At 40.7% G+C, this 17,023-nt stretch overlaps 1 protein-coding gene across 23 annotated transcripts in view; it reads right to left on the bottom strand.

The window, feature by feature from the left end:
• tcf7l2 (transcription factor 7 like 2) overlaps positions 1-17,023 on the bottom strand; it is a 107,807-nt gene that overhangs the window by 81,881 nt on the left and 8,903 nt on the right. For 4 of the 23 annotated variants that reach the window (XM_026178601.1, XM_026178606.1, XM_026178607.1 and 1 more), the window contains exons 1-3: positions 5,296-6,019; positions 5,029-5,095; positions 4,702-4,826 (exon numbers count right to left, since the gene is read on the bottom strand). In XM_026178601.1, coding sequence (XP_026034386.1) covers positions 4,702-4,826; positions 5,029-5,095; positions 5,296-5,484 — 381 coding nt within the window. In that variant the 5' untranslated portion in view covers positions 5,485-6,019. Of the gene's footprint in view, positions 1-4,701; positions 4,827-5,028; positions 5,096-5,295; positions 6,031-17,023 lie in introns of those variants that run through there. The other 19 variants (XM_026178610.1, XM_026178613.1, XM_026178614.1 and 16 more) reach the window with 10 other exon arrangements.

Here is a 17,023-nt window from a genome sequence, read left to right as displayed (position 1 = left end):
CAGGGAGAATTTTTTTTTTATATTTTATATATAAAAAGGTAAATATTTACTGCACAAATCTTTTCCATTCATTCACCAGGCACTAACAAAACCTTACTGTACTCCCTCTCTCTCGCTCTCTTTCTGAGTCCTCAGCACCATCACCAATCCCCCCACCCCACCCCTACATCTGCGATTCATTGACTTTACAATTTACCACATGTCGAGATGGGAGAGGTCGAGCCTCCATTTGAATCACGGCACAAATATGCGAGTGATTTATTGTTTTAAAAACCCCGGGCCGATTTAGTGCAACTCCACTTTTTCTGAGCATTACTCCTATTGGCAGACCATGAACAATTACAGTTCGGACTAATTAAGCTCTGAGAATGTGCTGTGCACCGCTAATGTCTAGCAGACCCCAATTTTAGTTTAATGGTGCCAAACTTTGCTTCCCAGCCACCCCCGCCTCCCCCTTTTCTCTAACTTAACTCCTCAAATCCAAAGCAGATTGTACTTTTTTTTTTATGAGTGTTTATTGAGTCGAAGAAAAATAAGGACCTTTTTTTCCTTTTCCCCCTCTCCTTGCCTAGGATGAGAGAAGCAGCGGAGAGCGAGTGAGAGGAAAAGAGGGAGTAGATGCAGAAGAGGAAGAGAGAGATGGGGGAGAGTGAGTGAGAGTGAGCGGGAGCCGCTTCCGCCATACTTTGTAAACAAAAGTGATTTGCAAGACAAAAGGAGCGCAACCTTCCAACTAAATTCGGAGTGCATTCTGCAGCTTGAGGCACAAAATGCGGCCACGTCGTGCCACCAAACCCCCCACGGACACCAATTAGGCCCTATTAACATGTAAAGCCAATTTGATAAGGTGTGGGCCCTATCCCTTAAATCCGCATTAAACTATCTTCCCCCCTTGTCACGGCCACAAAAAAATAAAATCCATTTTACAACAGCCGAACACACATAATCCATATGATATACCATTGTTATGCTTATGCTGCTGCCATGTTTAGGAAAGATACTGTCTGTGTCATTTATAACAGATAACAGGCCACAGCAATGTGTGCACGTGAGCACAAAGGAGGTGGTGTGCACTTATGCGTGTTGATTATAATAATCTCACCAGAAAATCCTCCATTATTTCTTCCTTAAAAATAAAATAAAAAAAGACAAAAGACCGAGTCGGCCCCCGTATCAAAGTAGATTTATGTTTTTTTATTAAAAAAATAGGTGAATGTGCAGCAACATGAGCAGTCCTGGCGTGACTAGACGAATGAAACAAAAGAGGAAAAAAAGGGGAGAAAACTATTGTTTCAACCACACAAAGCCTTTTCACCGCCCTGTAGTAGAATCATCACGGGTTCTCGGAGAGTCTTTCTTATTTTCCTCCCTTCCCACTCTAAACACAATATTGGATGCACAGTGTTGTGTCTTCATCCCCCGTTTTGCTCCCCACCCCGTGCACTTTCTCGTTCTTTTTTAAACTGCTCGTAATTATACGTCGAAACTCAAAACCTCCGCCAAAAGTCTCCAGGCCTGGAGAATTATGGGGCCAGGGGTGGCGTCAAATATCTTAACATTCATAAGTCCGCGAGGCAGTAAATAAAGCCAGTGGATTTACGGCCCAGCAGCCCCGATGCAGGGGAGCTGGCCGCCCAGATCCCATTCTCCCTCCCTCAGCCTCTGCATCCACAGACCTGTTGAGGTGTAGATATTAGCCCACAGCACCGGGAGTTAACCCGCCACCTTTTTTTAAAAAGCCTAGTGTTAGCATTGGCAGGAAACAAAAGGTAGTGAGGAAGAAAGGAAGAGAGCAAAGGGAACAGGGGGAAAGGAGATAGAAAACCCAGGGTGAACTAGCCAGGCCACTTCTGCAATTCAACCTGCACCGAGTGATCCAGTAGGCCTTTGTGTGAGGTTTAGGGAGGAGGGAGACGGCAGGGAAAGGAGAGGAGGAGACGAGGGCAGGAAGGCTTTTAAAGCCCGGGCACAGCGTCATGTCAAATTGCTAAATGATACTAAATTGTGAGCCTCCTTGGGCTTAGGTGGTAGGAAAAACAAATTTTCACTGGTTATGACTCCCAGAGGTCAGACAAACTATCGTAATAGCCACATGCAAGAAATCTTTTTTTCCCCTCCTTAAGTCATGCAAACACTAAATAAGTGAAGCAAGTTAAGACGTCCAGGGAGATCAGAATCACCGCCAGCTGATGGGAAACATTTAAACCCATCAGAATTTAGCCTGTAAGACTTCCAATCAATTGTATTCATTTATATAATTTTTAAAGAGGCAAAAGGAAAAACCAGCATCGCAGCATCACCAAAACCGAGTGGAGAAAAAGAAAAGGCGAAGGTAAAAGCAGCGAGAATCAAAGCCTTTCATGCCATGAAGGAGAAAGTCTCATTCTAATGATACTAGCAGTCATATTCAGTGCCTTACATGACATGTTAGGGAGCAAGACAGCTAATCAATGTCCAGGTGAATTATTTATGCCAGCTTTAAGTCTAATAGATTTATATTACAGCGACCGCTGACTTCAAAGCGCTAATGGCTGGACACACAGCGCGCTGCAGACAAGAGGGGGCCGAGGCAGTACAGTAGGAAGACCACCATAAGTCAAAAACCACGTCCAGGTGCATCAGTAGGTTAAGCTGTAATAAAGGTTTCCTAATCATCTGCAAACGAGCACCTCCTTCTTTTAGATTTTGTAATGACTTTTCCTTAAATAAGGGAAAGCGGCACAGAGAGGAAAACAACAGATAAAAAAATAAATAAATAAATCTGGGAGCATATATTTAAAAAAAAAAATTAAAAATCTTTCCTTTCCTCAATTATGTCCGAGAATAGTATTTCAAGGGCATCATTAAGAGGGCAAAGGTCAATACGGTCTCGCCGCAGCATCCTCCAGCCATACCACACAGTTTACTGCTTTTCTAACTGCTGCATAAGCACAAGGAAACGAGCGCTCCACACACAGTAGTGTGTGACAGCAAACTACAAAACTCTGCCATCGAAACAAGGAAGTGCTTCACTTCAAATCATGCGTGTTGTTGTGAATGTGTGTTTGTGTCAGTGCTGATGAGAATAATGAGTGACTAATTCCACATACCAGCCAGCAGCGTTAAAAAGGCTGGCTGACTAAGAGAGAATGAATGGCAAAATGTTCTCCTATGTGCAAAAGAAGCACGCACGCAAAGAGAGAACCTGTGTAAGCAGCAAAAGAAATATTTCATGTGAAACCATGGGTGATCATGTTGAACTCAAAAGCAGAATTTGTGTCAAACACAAAAGAAGGCATTGTGTGTCAGATGTGCGTTGATTTCCAAGGTGTGCGGAGAACACAAAAAAAAAAAAGAGGTAACAAATATCAGTTTCGTTAGGCAGAGCTGAGGTGGTGGTGGTGGTGGTGGCGGCGGGGGGGTGTTGGAGGGTCACATTTCCTAATGCCTGGTCTTTGCCTTAACCTTGTAAAATGAGATGACAGGTCCTAAAGCGCAGACTTGTAATTGCAACCGTTTAAAATAGGGGGGCAAAGAAAAAAAAAAACAAAAACACCCATGGTTGAGAAAATTATGCTGCTTAAGGATTGCCATCGCCCAGTGGGACCGGCGAGGTGCTGAGCAAATGAGTAAGTGGGCATAATTACAGCATGGCTGATTGTGTTTAAATAAATAACATGAATTTATTTATAAATATGGGTTTACTGCATGGCACATGTTTGCCATGGATTCCTCGCTGGGAGCAAAGGCAGTGCAGATGCAAAACAGCACAGTCTCACACAATTCCTATCAGTAAATCACACCATACATTCAAACATATAGAAATATATATATATATGTCTGTATATGTATATATATACACACGCATTTGAAAGAATAATTAGAAAAAGTAAAAAATTAAATTAAAAAGAAAAAAATGCACTGCTTGATGTTTCAGGGGGGAAAGCTATCACGCATGCATCTTTTACATAGTGTCTTTACAGGTTTTGACACATGCAAATCACTCTGCAAAAAAAACCAACCCAATTTGCATATTGATTTTATTTGTGTGGTTTTACACTGCTTTCCCCTGCTTACAGTGTGTCAGAAAAGCTGCTATATAAAGGCCTGAATGCTCATGCATGGTGTTGCATTTAGAAAAAAGGGCATTTTTGATGAGGCCATGCAAACACAAGCCAACTGCATTATTCAGGAGAGTAAAAACATGCACTTGTAAGCCTGGAGAATACGCAGACCCTTAGTAGTAATAATGATAATAACAACAATAATAATGTCATAATCATTATTAAATTATAACAAGGAGAATAAAATTTTCACAGGGGCTTGTGCATTTGATTTAAAAGTTGCTAAAAATATTGGTAAAAATGCCGTGCACGTAAAGCTGACATATAACAATAACCTACTTATTTCTGTTTTTCCTTTTCTCCTTTTATTTTAACCCACTTGCAGCTCTTTAGCACTGTTAGCATGCTAGCTTCTGACCAGGGCAAACGGGCTGGGAGCCGCGTGCGGGCACGCATGCACGCATGCATGCCATTGTACTGTACACTTCACGGGGAGTTTGCAAAACTTGGCTCTGCATTTTTATCGGCTGCACTTCAGGGTGACAACACTCCGCGTCTGCCTTTGCCTCGGCGCCTAACCCGGGGAGTCAGTGTGTGTGTGTGTGTGTGTGTGTGACGAGTGTGTGTGCACATACAAGCTGTAAATAAATGAACTTACTGTGCGTGCTGTTGGAGAAAGTGATCCATTGGGAAGGTAGGGGCTTGTGAGATCGGGGATCATTATAAATGGATAGCCCGGGTACGGTGGGCTCTTGAACAGCCCTCCATCTTGCCTTTTCGCAGCTAACATGGCGAGGGGGGGAAGAGGGGGTTGTGGGAGAGAAGAAAACTTTTTTTTATAAAGTGGCCTTGAGAACTTTTTTTTTTTTTTTTGCAAAAAAATTGCAATTGCATAATAAAAGGCGGAGGCACAGGCACATATAATGTCATGTTGTAGGTAGAAATAAAATAAAAAACAAGAGTGAACAATAAAGCAGAAACTCACCCTCCTCTAAACTTTCCCTTGTTTTGTCTCTGAAAGTTTCAGATCTAGGCGCAGGCCGTCTTTCCGCCTTGAAATGCAATGAAACACAAGGATTGCGTTAAAGTTAGCACAGCGGACGGTGAAGGGCGATAGTTAACTTTCTTTCCAAGTCCACCCGCTGTTACAGTGTTAGTAAATGTAGGCCCCTAAACTTAAAAACAGCGCCGGGGGGACGATCGATCCCCGATTTTTTTTTCTCTAACATGCGAAGAAACAGACTGAACTCACCTCTGAATCCGACGAGCTGTTCTGATTTGTTTCCGACTCGTTTACAAGAGAAGATTTGACATCTGCTAAATCCCTTTCTGCCGAGGAGTTCTCCGAAATTTTCTCTTCCTGCTCCCCTTCGTCTTTGAAGGAAATCATTTCATCGTTTGCGCCCAGATCGTCCCCTCCACCGCCGTTGAGCTGCGGCATTTTTCCCGAGCAAAAATCTTTTCTCTTTTCTTTTTTTTTAAGAGACAAGGGGGCACAAAAAAACCAAAAAAAAAGTTTTTAAAAAAAACCTTGATCTCGGTGATCTAGAAAAGTCCGAGTTTAAGTTTGGGGTCTGTATTGGCGTTTTCCAAAGCTCTGGCGGTTGGTACAAAACTAAAAAAGAAGGGAATCTTGGCAGAAAAAGGAAGCCGGAGAAGGAGCCGAGCCGCTCGGATTGAGTGAGTTGAAGTTGGTCGGAGTGGTTTTCAGTTCAAAGGCGGCGCTGATTGACAGATAGAGAGGGATGGAAATAGAGAGAGTCTGGATTCAGGATTATTGACAGGGAGAAACACACAAGAAACTAATGAGATTCAAACAGGGAGGGACTTGAAGTGACGTTTTCATAAATAGGAGGAAAAAAAAGGAGAGAGAGAGAGGGAGGGAGGGGAGAGATAGTGAGAGATGGAGGTTGGAGGAAGCCGGCGGACGACTGCGGTGAAAAAAGCATGTGAGGAGGAAAAAGGCAGTTTGGGAGCAGGACAGTGATGGTAAAATAGGAGGAAGATAGGAGTTGCTTGCAAATGTGGATTAAACGCACATATGGGCGGTCTCCCAGAGGGGGGAGGAAGAAAAAATGAAAATAAAAAAATGAAAAGAGGGTACTTCCTCAGGCTGTTTGCAACCAGTTTGACTCCTCTGTTCCCGACCAGTCTGCCACACTAGGGCCAAATAAAGTTAAGATCATAGCTGAAATTAAAGTTTTATTTTTTTATCCCCTCCAATCCTATCCTTTCACATTCAGATTCTCTAACCTACTTTTGGATCTGTCCTTAGTTTGCATACTAACTACTAGAGGCCCATCAAGGCAGAATAAAAGCTATTACTCCGACCTTGTTTTCCTACTTTATCTGCTTTGTCAGGTCCTTAGATCTATTTTTCATCATATTAGATAATGTTTCCTCAGATCTATTTTTTGGGATGGAGGGTGTTATTGCATCCTGCTTTCTTGACAGGTGTGATGTCCTTTGGGACTAACCTGAATTCCTCACTGGCAGCACAGACTGACTACATATATTTATTTATTTTTCTCTCTCTCTCTCTCTTCTCTTTTAGCACCCAGGCTGGACACAAACAACTGATGCAGATTTAGATGCTCCAATTCTGCGTTTTATTTAGCAGAAAATCAACCACAGACAGCTATATGATACTGCAGACTACACATATGCATATATTAGGAAGAAAGTTGAGAGAACTGCTTATAATTTGACGATATACATATTTTTTTTAGATTTTATAGATTTTATCATCTAAAAGCCATTGCATAAAATTATTATAAAAAATGTTTTTTAAAAAAGAGAAAAATGTTTACCAGTTTTCTCAAAATAAAATTGATTAATTAAGGGTATGCGTTAAATAACAAAAGAAATTATATTATATTATATATTATATATAAATATATAGATATACATATATATATCTATATATATGCATATCGGTAAATGAGTAGGAGGGGGAGGTGAACCTCATCAGGCAGGAAATGCATTTTCTCTTACAGCCAATATTTGATGGAGTAATCACACAAACACACACACACATGCACAAAAAAATTTAAATATAGCTGCAAGAAACAGAGCTGCATCATACATCCAGGTGACACTTACACTCTGTTGCAACATGGCTCCTTTCAGGCAAAAATAAAAGAGTGTGAGATCAAAAAAAAAAAAAACAAGCCACAGAATTGCTGATTAAAAAAAATATTGTTTCATGTCATCACGCTCTAAGACGCATAAAAACAAATATTATGACGCTAATTCCTCTGTATCTGCTCTCAGCAGTGTTGTCAAACAGAACTGATGGGGAATTATGTGCACAGCGTAGCACCACTGTGCTGTGAATCTGCCTGCCTGACTCACCTAGACCAGGCAGCACCATGAAAGCAGACGATTCCGCTCGGTGATCACTGATGTGCCTTATCTGGATGCGGTGAAAGCTGTGATTGTGTTAGCTGGCTGCAGCCCAGCCAGCAGTGTTAGGGGGCGAGGAGGAAAAGGGGAAGGCATTGCCGTCTGTGGTTCTCATCCAGTGTGTCTGTGTTTAGGCAGCCGGTGGAAGAAGAAGAGGCACCCTGCCGCTCGGGGCCCTCCAAACCCGAGCCCACACAGACCAGACCAAAGCAGAGGAGATCCAAGCTGGCCTCTCCCCGGATTGCCTCAGCAGGTACCTGAGAGTTTACTGGGGGCTGGCAGCATGTTATCATGCATGCCGTGGGGACACCTGCCTCTGATGCCGCCCTGGTGATTCTAATCTACAGGACCCTTTAATATCATAATGATAGGCTATGCTGCTGCCGCCGCTGCCTTGAATGATGGAGCGGGAGCACACTCAGTGTCTGTCGCTGTTATTTATTTTGTTACCGGCATCTTCACCTCTGCATCCTTGTGGCTGTCGTTCAGTGCAGACGCAGACTGCCTCATCCTCCTTTGGCTGAGCGCGTGGAGGAAGTCAGAAGCATCACCTGCGCCTGATCACATGATCGCACTCTGACCTTTTTTCTTTTCTTTTTTTTTTTGAACTGGCACTTTTGGAAATGAAACTTGGCCCAGATTTAATCACACTAATGTTCCCTCACACACATTTAATATAATTAAATGTCAAATTAAAAGTATATAATGCATGCTTTGATCATTTTGCTTTTGCTTTACAGGAACAAAACACGACATTGCTTTGAAATATACACGCATGCAGCAATATTTGCAACACACACACAAGAAGCTTTTTACGTAGTAGTCCACATTTTGCTTTTAATTTGCTCCTTTGCTTTCAAATAGTGGCTTGAATAATTAAATGGCCTACCCAGTCCAAACAGTCTTTGGTGAAAAGAGCTTTCATGAAGAGGAGTTACTGTTTACTATAATCTCATAATTCTTCTCAATCCCCACCACCACCCTGCACATATGCTTCATGTTTGTGTAAAGCAAATAGAAGCTGCACAAGTAAAAACTGACATGTGTTTAGGCTGTACTGGTTTATGTACAGCCTGCACAGACAAAAATATCCCATAGGTTTTGTGTTCACATGTACGCGGCTAAATAAAGTTTGTCTACAGCTGTTCCCAGTCTTAAAAACACAACAGGAGGAGGGTTAAAAAGATTCAGAGTCCTCGAATCCTCAGACATCACAGCAAATAGTCGCCTGCTTTCGAGCAACATGCAGCGAACATGCTCTGCGTTGTCAAACGGTTAATTTCCCATCATGCATCTGCGTTGCCACTAAAAGGTCTCTCGTTGCTGATTAACATATTAACGCTGGACATTTTCCTCCTTTTTTTCCTGCACAAAAAAGCAGGCTGTTTTATGGTAACTTATTTATTCCTGCGACGAGGTTTGTTTACTTGTTAATAAGCCAGACTTAACATTTAACTTCATGTGCATTTGCAAATTCCCTCTATTGTTGAGAAAGATGCTGCGGAGCATTTTTTTTGGCATTTGGCTCACATGAATTCTATCACCGGGATAATACTGCAGTTAGCCGTAATTACATCTATACTAATAGTCCTCATTGGGGTTTTTTTTTTTCCTTTTTAAAGAATGGACAGGATGGAGAAATAGATGTCTGTTTTACCTGATTATGAAAACCATGTCTAATGCTGTATATTATTTTAGGCTAAAAGCCAAATCACACAACAAATATCTAGTTTGCGCTTGCATTTGTGTGCAAATGGTTGAGCCCGCTTTCTTGAACACTCTTCCTCTCATTGTGCTCGCCAGATTGAGTGCATGGCTGTTGTCTAAGCATTTCTGTGTCTTTTAATTACTCACTGGATGGATTGGGGGGTTTATATTCTATACATCAAAACGTGGCAAATGATGAGGAAAGAGCCGCTTTCTTGAAAATGAAGTCATTTCATGTGCACAATGTATATACAGTCGATATATACATTTATATATTTATTTTCACTCTTATTGTAAATGTACAAAAGGAGTTTCTCTGCTCCCTTGCCCCTCAGCACTGTAATCATTTGACACAATAGGACAATTTATTTGAGAGAAAAAAAAAAGCTTTGTATACAGGAATTCCATTCATAAATCCTTCAGAAATTAATTTAAGAAGGAAAACGCTCAGAGAGTTATATTGACCAAAGCTTTAAGGGCTGAGGGTTATGTCTTTTTCACAGAGAGGACCTGTTATCAATGTAGAAAGAAGAAATCCAGTGTGTCTGCTCACTGAAGGTCACTGATGTCCGAGGGACGTGTTTTGCAGGAACATATTAGTATAAAAAGCACAATGTTTTGTTTTGTTTTTTAATGCATTCAATTTCTGTCTGTGTTTATAACCCACATTACAAATCTCAGTGATGACAGCACAGAATAAGAATAATAGCATAATGAATTTGCCTGTGACTCTGCAGTCATCCAAATCAATATTACCCCCACGAGAGTAATAAAAGAAACAGCTCGGCGAGCGTCTCATTAGGTTAAAAGTTTGTGACTCAATTATCAGAACAGGTCAAACCTGAGGATGTAAAAAAGTTTCATTTTTATTTTTGCCAAGAAAAAAAAATTGGACGAGGAGTTAGCTTGCAAACAGACGTCCAGTCTGTTTGCAAGCTAACAGACTGGACGTGTGTGCTGAATGTAGGCACACTGCTCTTCATATTACTGGAGGAACCGGACTCAAGCAGGAGCTGAGCGTCTCCAGAACTCATCCGCGCAGCCAGCATCATGGGAACTATATTAGGCCAGCTACGTGAGCTGTCTCCTGTCGCCTTCAAAACAAACAGCCGAGCGATTTTCAGAAATGGACGAGATAGCCATTAATCAAGGTCCGAGGCAGGGGCTGAACTCTTTAAACATGGAATCCACCTGTTAGACGAGCTAACTTATGTACTGTGCTGCACACATGCACACGCACATGCACACGCACACACTGTTCACCTGTCCATCAGAGCAGCATCTTGCAGAGAGGAGCAAGCCAAGCCGCTGCTGGCTGGTAAATGTTGCTTAAAGGTCAGTGGTGTTTGAGCCAATCGGTTGGTGGTTAAGTAATATTTTCAGACTGGCTTTAGGTAGCCGAAGAAGATGTTTATAGGCTGATTCAGGTGACTCATGTCATTCATGTGTTTCCTAATGGATCTTCTGTGAATTCAGTTTATATGTAATGCAAAGCAAACATGTAGTAGCCTTTGTCACACAGAAATCACTGACAGCCTGCATAAAGGAATCACAGATGGGTAAAGCCCACTGGCATTCTTCTTAAAAGCACGGCCCTCCCTGCAACGATGCACATAAGCACTCAGGCGGCAAAATCCTGATGAATTTGAGGTGTTCACCTTGTCAGCTGGCGAGCTGCTAAAGCAAAAGTCAGACAACAAATTTAACCTGTGACCTTCATGTTTTTCACCACTAAAGAAAAAGTAAAAGAGGACAAATGTGGAGAAAGTATCTCCCTGCTGAGTCCTGCTTTATCCCTCTGAAGAACACCAGGACTCCCTCTTCTTTAATGGTATTGTAAGCAGGACCGTTGACATCTCTGCGCTTTTAATGAGGAGAAACTCTTTCTGATTCTTGGTTAAGAGAGGGAGAGTCTCATAGAAGGTGCTTCCTCAAACAGGAAGCAGAGGGCCTTATTGTAAGAGGAGGAAAAAGAGGGAACTGTGCCTTCTTCATGTTCCTGACAATGGGACGTTAATTAAAATCACAGTAAGGGCAAGTTGACCTTTTTTGGGGGTTATGTAAATGATGGAAACAGGTGCCTTTGTGTGACTGCGTGCGAGTTTTCAGCAAACTTTTGTTGTCTTGTGTATGCATGCTATTTTTAAGATATCCAAGGGACTTATGCTCATTGAAGACAAAGTTTTGGTAGCACATTATCTAAACGTCTTTGCAGTAAACCAACCCACAGAGAGGAATTTGAGATGTTATTTCAAACATAAAGAGCGCCCATTTGAACTTGACATTACTGCTCATTTGCAGAGTTATGAAGAAGCGACGGGTTTTCTTTCAATGCTATAAATTCTTGGAAAAAGCTTGAGTACAGAGAACCCATTGCATCTTTAACGTGCGCCGTTATTAACGAGCGAGACAATGGAGACGTGACCTTGTGTGAAATGAGTCGCCTCTCGGTATAAATCAGAGCCGTGGCGTGTTCATTTGGCTATGTTTTCATTAACAGAGTGGAAGATGAGCCGCTTAATGAGACATCAGTCTGCGTTCTTTGTGCAATACAAGTCAAAAGAAAGCTAAACATCATCCAAGGTTAAGTTGTGAGCAGGTTATAGCTGATGCGAAGGCTCATATCTTGGTGGTCACATATTGCTCTCGGTATCTACACACACAAAACAAGAGAACCGCAAGAATATCATGTAGGTCTGAGCCAAAATCTGTTTGTCGTGTATACAAACCCCTTTTGTTTACTTGAGGTTGCATTCGCTTTGTAAAATATATGCGCTAAAATCCAGTCTTTATTAGACTGTTTAAAACTGTGAGTAATATAAGTAGAGGGTGGGAAGCTTTTGTACAAACCATTACCATTTTAACTAGTCTCTATGTAATTACACTGGACTCCTTTGTGCCCTATCTAACACTGGAACACACATTTTACATCTCATTCCTCCAGATTCTTACCTGAAACTACTTGACATGTTGTTTTTCGTATCTTTATCTGTTAAATAAAACACCTTACTTTACCTCAGTGTGTCCTTTGTTTTATACTTGTGTATATATACATCTGTATTTATTTGACTCCGAGTTCCTGTGTTCCCAGACCCAGTGTATGTGTGCAAATGGCAAATAAAAGATTTGATCTTCTCTTTATCTTGACTTCAGTAATAGTCTAACTTATAAGACTCATTCTTTTAATTTAAATCTTATACACCTAAATAACACTTTAGAGCCTTATATTATGTGTGCCTGTTCCTAAGGACATAAGCCAGACAACTGCATTAAGTATTTAGGTCATTACTAAGTAGCATAATGTCAAACAATTTTTTTAATCCTGTATTAAAAATCACAAGCAATTAAAGTAAAAGCACTCATTATGCAAAGTTTTCAGTGGTTTTCCATATTATAATGTTAATATTTTGACTTAATAAACTGATCATTACCATATATTGTGTTTGTCTCTAGAAATTATTGTTGTCATGTATATTTTGTAAAGTAAACTTTCATAAAATGGCACTAAAGTCTCATTTATCCATCCATTTTTTTAACTGCTTATCCAGCTAGAGTCGTAGGGCAGCTGGATCCTATCCCAGCCGTCGGAGACAGGTTACACCTGAGGAAACCGGAGCGCCTGAGGAAAAACCATGCAGCCACCAGCTCCACACAGAGAGCCCCCCAGCTCTCCAGCAGGTTCAAATCAAGAAACAGTCTTAATTTGAGGTGGCAGCGCTACCCACTGCACTACCACGCTGTCAAAAAATATCTTAATATAGATTACACATACAGTACTGTGCAAAAGTCATGAATCACCCATTAGTTTTTTTTTAATACAATATCTTACATATAAGGAGCCAGACTTTCTCCATAGTTCTCCAGGCTTTCTTAAAGTTTTTCAAACTTTTTCTTTGGACATTGGCTGCTTTTCACTCATTTTAGTCCAGTCCTTGTACCTGATAACTTTCAGACAGATGTTATTTTGTTTAGCCATTTAACCTTGACACAATAATTATAATTTATATAATTTATAATTATAATTTAGATCAGCGGTCCCCAAACCCCAGGCCACGGACCAGTACCGGTTCGTGAGTCACTTGGTACCGGGCCGTGAGAGTTGAGCCACGGGTGTGAAATTTATGGTTTTCAGGGTTTTTATCGTTAATTCTGTTTCCCTGGGTCTTTTCTCGTGTTGTAGTTGTGCGTCTTATTTTGAAAGAAATATTTACGCGCTACCATAGTGACCAGAGAGGGTTAAGGGCCAGAGGGGAGGATGTCACTCTCAGTGTTGTTGGCGCATTTCAGGAGGATGCTGCTAATAAAGTTAGACAATTACACAGTGAATTCGCATTTATTATTATATTTACAAAAAAAACACAGTTTTTGTCTTGGTTGTATCATTTTATTTTGGATCTTCTGTGAATCGCGACACCTTAAAGGCCGGTCCGTGAAAATATTATCGACCAGAGACCTGACATAGGACCTGAGAAATGCACATTACCCTTCAGTCCATCTACTACTCTCCAAAGCCTCATTAGTAATGGTCTCAGTGGAAGGGTGGCTGTCATAAAGCTTTTCTTGAGGAAGAGAAAAAGGGAGTTATGCCAAATTACACAAGAGGTGGACTGAAAATCAGTGGCAATAGGTCTTATGGAGTGATTAGGTCAAATCATTCTCAATATGTACAAGGTCACTGGAAATCTCCTAAGAGGGCCAGAAAACTGAATGTCTAAAGAAAAGTGTTGGGAATCTTTTCGAATTTGATAGAATTGTGAACACGGATGCTTTTGCTTTGACCTTAAAATCTACCATGTATGTACCATCCTAATAGTGTTTGACTGACACCAGCTTCATTTTTCAGCATGACAATGATCCCAAACACAGTAAAAGCAGCATAGCTGAGTAGAAAAACACACTGTGGAACACTAAGAGTCATGGATTGGCCTCGAACCTTAACATTACTGAAGCAGACAGAAAACAGAACTAAAGCCAACATCCAAAGAAGAGCTTCGAATATCCTTAAGAAGTCTGGAGAACTATTTCTGAAGACTGAAGAAAAGAAATTAGAAGAAAGTTTGCCTAAGAGAGTTCAAGCTGTGCTGAAGAATAAAGGTGGTCATACCAATATTGATTTTCAAGCTTGTTAGAATTGTACAAACTGTTTTTCCTTTATATACTGTATTTACACATTTCAGCAAATCCCTGCATGTAGTTCCCATTTTCTTAGTAAAATATAAAAGAAATGAGGGGCAGCTCAAGACTTTTCCACAGTACTATGCTTCAAAGTACAGTACTGAGAGTTGAGAGTTAAAGCAGGCACTAATCTGGTTCTAAGTTTTTAACACATTTAAGTAAAATCTAAACCTCTAAAGCCAATTGTAAAGAAAACAAAACACTCACATTCTGCATCTCTTTTCTTTTTAACTTATCATGACCTCACTGCATTAGTCAAACAGGGATGTTTAACGAAATCCCTGATTGTTAAGACCCACTCATAATTCAACAGTTGTTATTTTGCAGATGACAGAAGGTAAAAAAGAAACAAGGGCAACCAAATATACCAAAGTACATATTTAGCTGTGTAATTTCTCTCTTTGTTTAAATGCTCTTTGTTGTCAACATGACACATACTGTACGCTCACAGCTGCTCTTAAAGGTCTGTCGGTCTTTTGTTTTAATGTTTGACTGTGATGGAGGGATGTGAGTGTATGAAGTTTGAGGGCACAGTTGGTTCAAATATTGATTACCTCTCAGGTATTCGTTTTTCCTGAAAATTGATCCCACAATCCTTCATAATCACACAGATAGTTCTGTGGTAGGTACATTAGATACAGTGCCAACACACACATACACAAACACACATCCACAACAATAAGGCCCCAAAGCTTCATGCTTTAGCCTCAACTGGAGTGTTTTGGCTGCAGCCCTCGTGGTCTTCTCGAAGATCCTAATTGAGAAATTAATGCAGAAAAATCAATTGGCCTCAAGTTTTATGTCCAATAGACTCCTGAAGGCTTCAAGCAAGCAGCAATCAATGCTTTCCACATGGGTGGCTCCAAAGCCCCCTCACTCTTTTGTTTATGTGTTCATAGCTGGAGGATTTCGATATATGAATTTAAATGAAATAAACATTAATGAATTTTCCACCTTTCACAATCCCCTGTGATCTACAATGTATATTCCAGGGCATGAAATCATGCCTTTGGTTTTCATTTAAGTATGACTTAACGTGAAAAAAAAGCTTACTAGAATTGGGATATATTTTGTAGAAATTGTGCCCTTACCGGCAACACTTTTGAGCCGGCCTTATTTACACTTCAAAATGAGGATCTTTTAACATTCTGTGATCATCTGCAGCATTCTTGGTGGATGAATCAGTGTGTTTTGTGCATCCCGTTTGCCTAGAGGACATCAGCTTATTTAGGGCCATTTGAAAGCTCTGCACATCATCATCAGGTCAATGAAAAAGCAACCTTGAATTCCCTTTGACACAACTGTCTTTTTCCAGTTTTCAAACCAGCCTGAGCGTGCATCACCTTGTTGCGACTTAAGGCAAAATGGAGGAATACAGGAATAAGAGAAAAATGTGAGTGAAAATAATTTTACTTTAAAAAGAAAATAAGATTTTTTTTTCTGCTGGTCTTTCTACCATTTATGGTCATAATCCCAACCAGAAGAAAATGGACATCTGTTCGTTGTTGCTTTGCCACGTTCCTCTTTGTGCTCGTTAACCACCTTCCAAATTCATCATAAGCCCAGAGATCAGATCACAGTAATATTTGATCAATATTAATAAGGATAGCCAAACTCCTCCAGTAATTACCACAGTCTCTGGGCTTTGATTTCGACCATTACTAACGCCTCTGCATCTTTAGATTAAAAAAAAGCGACCCCCTTTTATTTCATAACATTAAATCCCGACATGCATCTTCTAAAAGCTCTAATAAGACAAAGATAAGATTTGCATCCCCATACAAGTGTCTTTTTCAATTGATTATGAAGCCGCCATTGATGTGCGAGAAATTGATGTTTTCCTCTGTTCTTAAGGGCGGCTAATAGAAGGGGCGGGCTTCGAGGAGGAGACTTTGCTACTTTGATCTTCAATCAGTAAAAAATCCCACTTCTTTGTCAGACTATATTTGGTAAATAACAGTGACAATCTGCAGGGCCTAGGGAAGGAGAGAAGGAGAGAAGGAGAGGAAAGAGAGATGTGTCGAAGCGATAAAGATGGGTTGTTTGAGAGAGAGGACAGTGGCAGAAAAGAGGGGAAAAGGAGGGAAATATCTTTCTTGATATATTTAGGACATTAAAAAGCGAGATAAGCCTTTAATATTCCCCACCTCAAATGGCTTAAGACGGCAAATATTTCTTACCTTGTTTATTTTGGGCGTAAGCAAATTTTGCACAACTGCCTCCATGCTTGTTTGACTGACGTTACAATATGACACACACAGCAGGCTTCTAATTAGGCCCCATGAAAAACAACAGGTGGATGTGAGAAAAGTAATAAATCACTCAGCCAATATGGCTGCCAACAGGCCCGTTGCCTTCACTGGATTTTTGTTTTTTTTAATGTGTCTGCAAAGAGAATCGTTGGCGGACATGCACTCTGAACAGATGCACAAGATGTTATGTGTATCCCACGCATATTTGTGCAGAGCATCATTTTCTGTCTGGAACTTTTTAATAAAATTCTCATAGACGCTGCTCATGTCTATACTGTACCTTTGGCACGAGGCTTGGCTCATGTTATATGCTATGGGATATATCATCATGGGTAGATAATGAGAATTATGCCTTCTATAAGCCTTTCCATACAACATGAAAGCATTCAGACAAAAACATAAGAAAACACGAGTGTGCTGATAACATTTAAAACTGGGATG

Source organism: Astatotilapia calliptera, chromosome 8 (genome assembly GCF_900246225.1).
Source record: "Astatotilapia calliptera chromosome 8, fAstCal1.2, whole genome shotgun sequence".
Taxonomy (NCBI): Eukaryota; Metazoa; Chordata; class Actinopteri; order Cichliformes; family Cichlidae; genus Astatotilapia; species Astatotilapia calliptera.
Note: the sequence above shows the minus strand (reverse complement) of the source record. Positions and strands in the feature narration are given on the sequence as shown.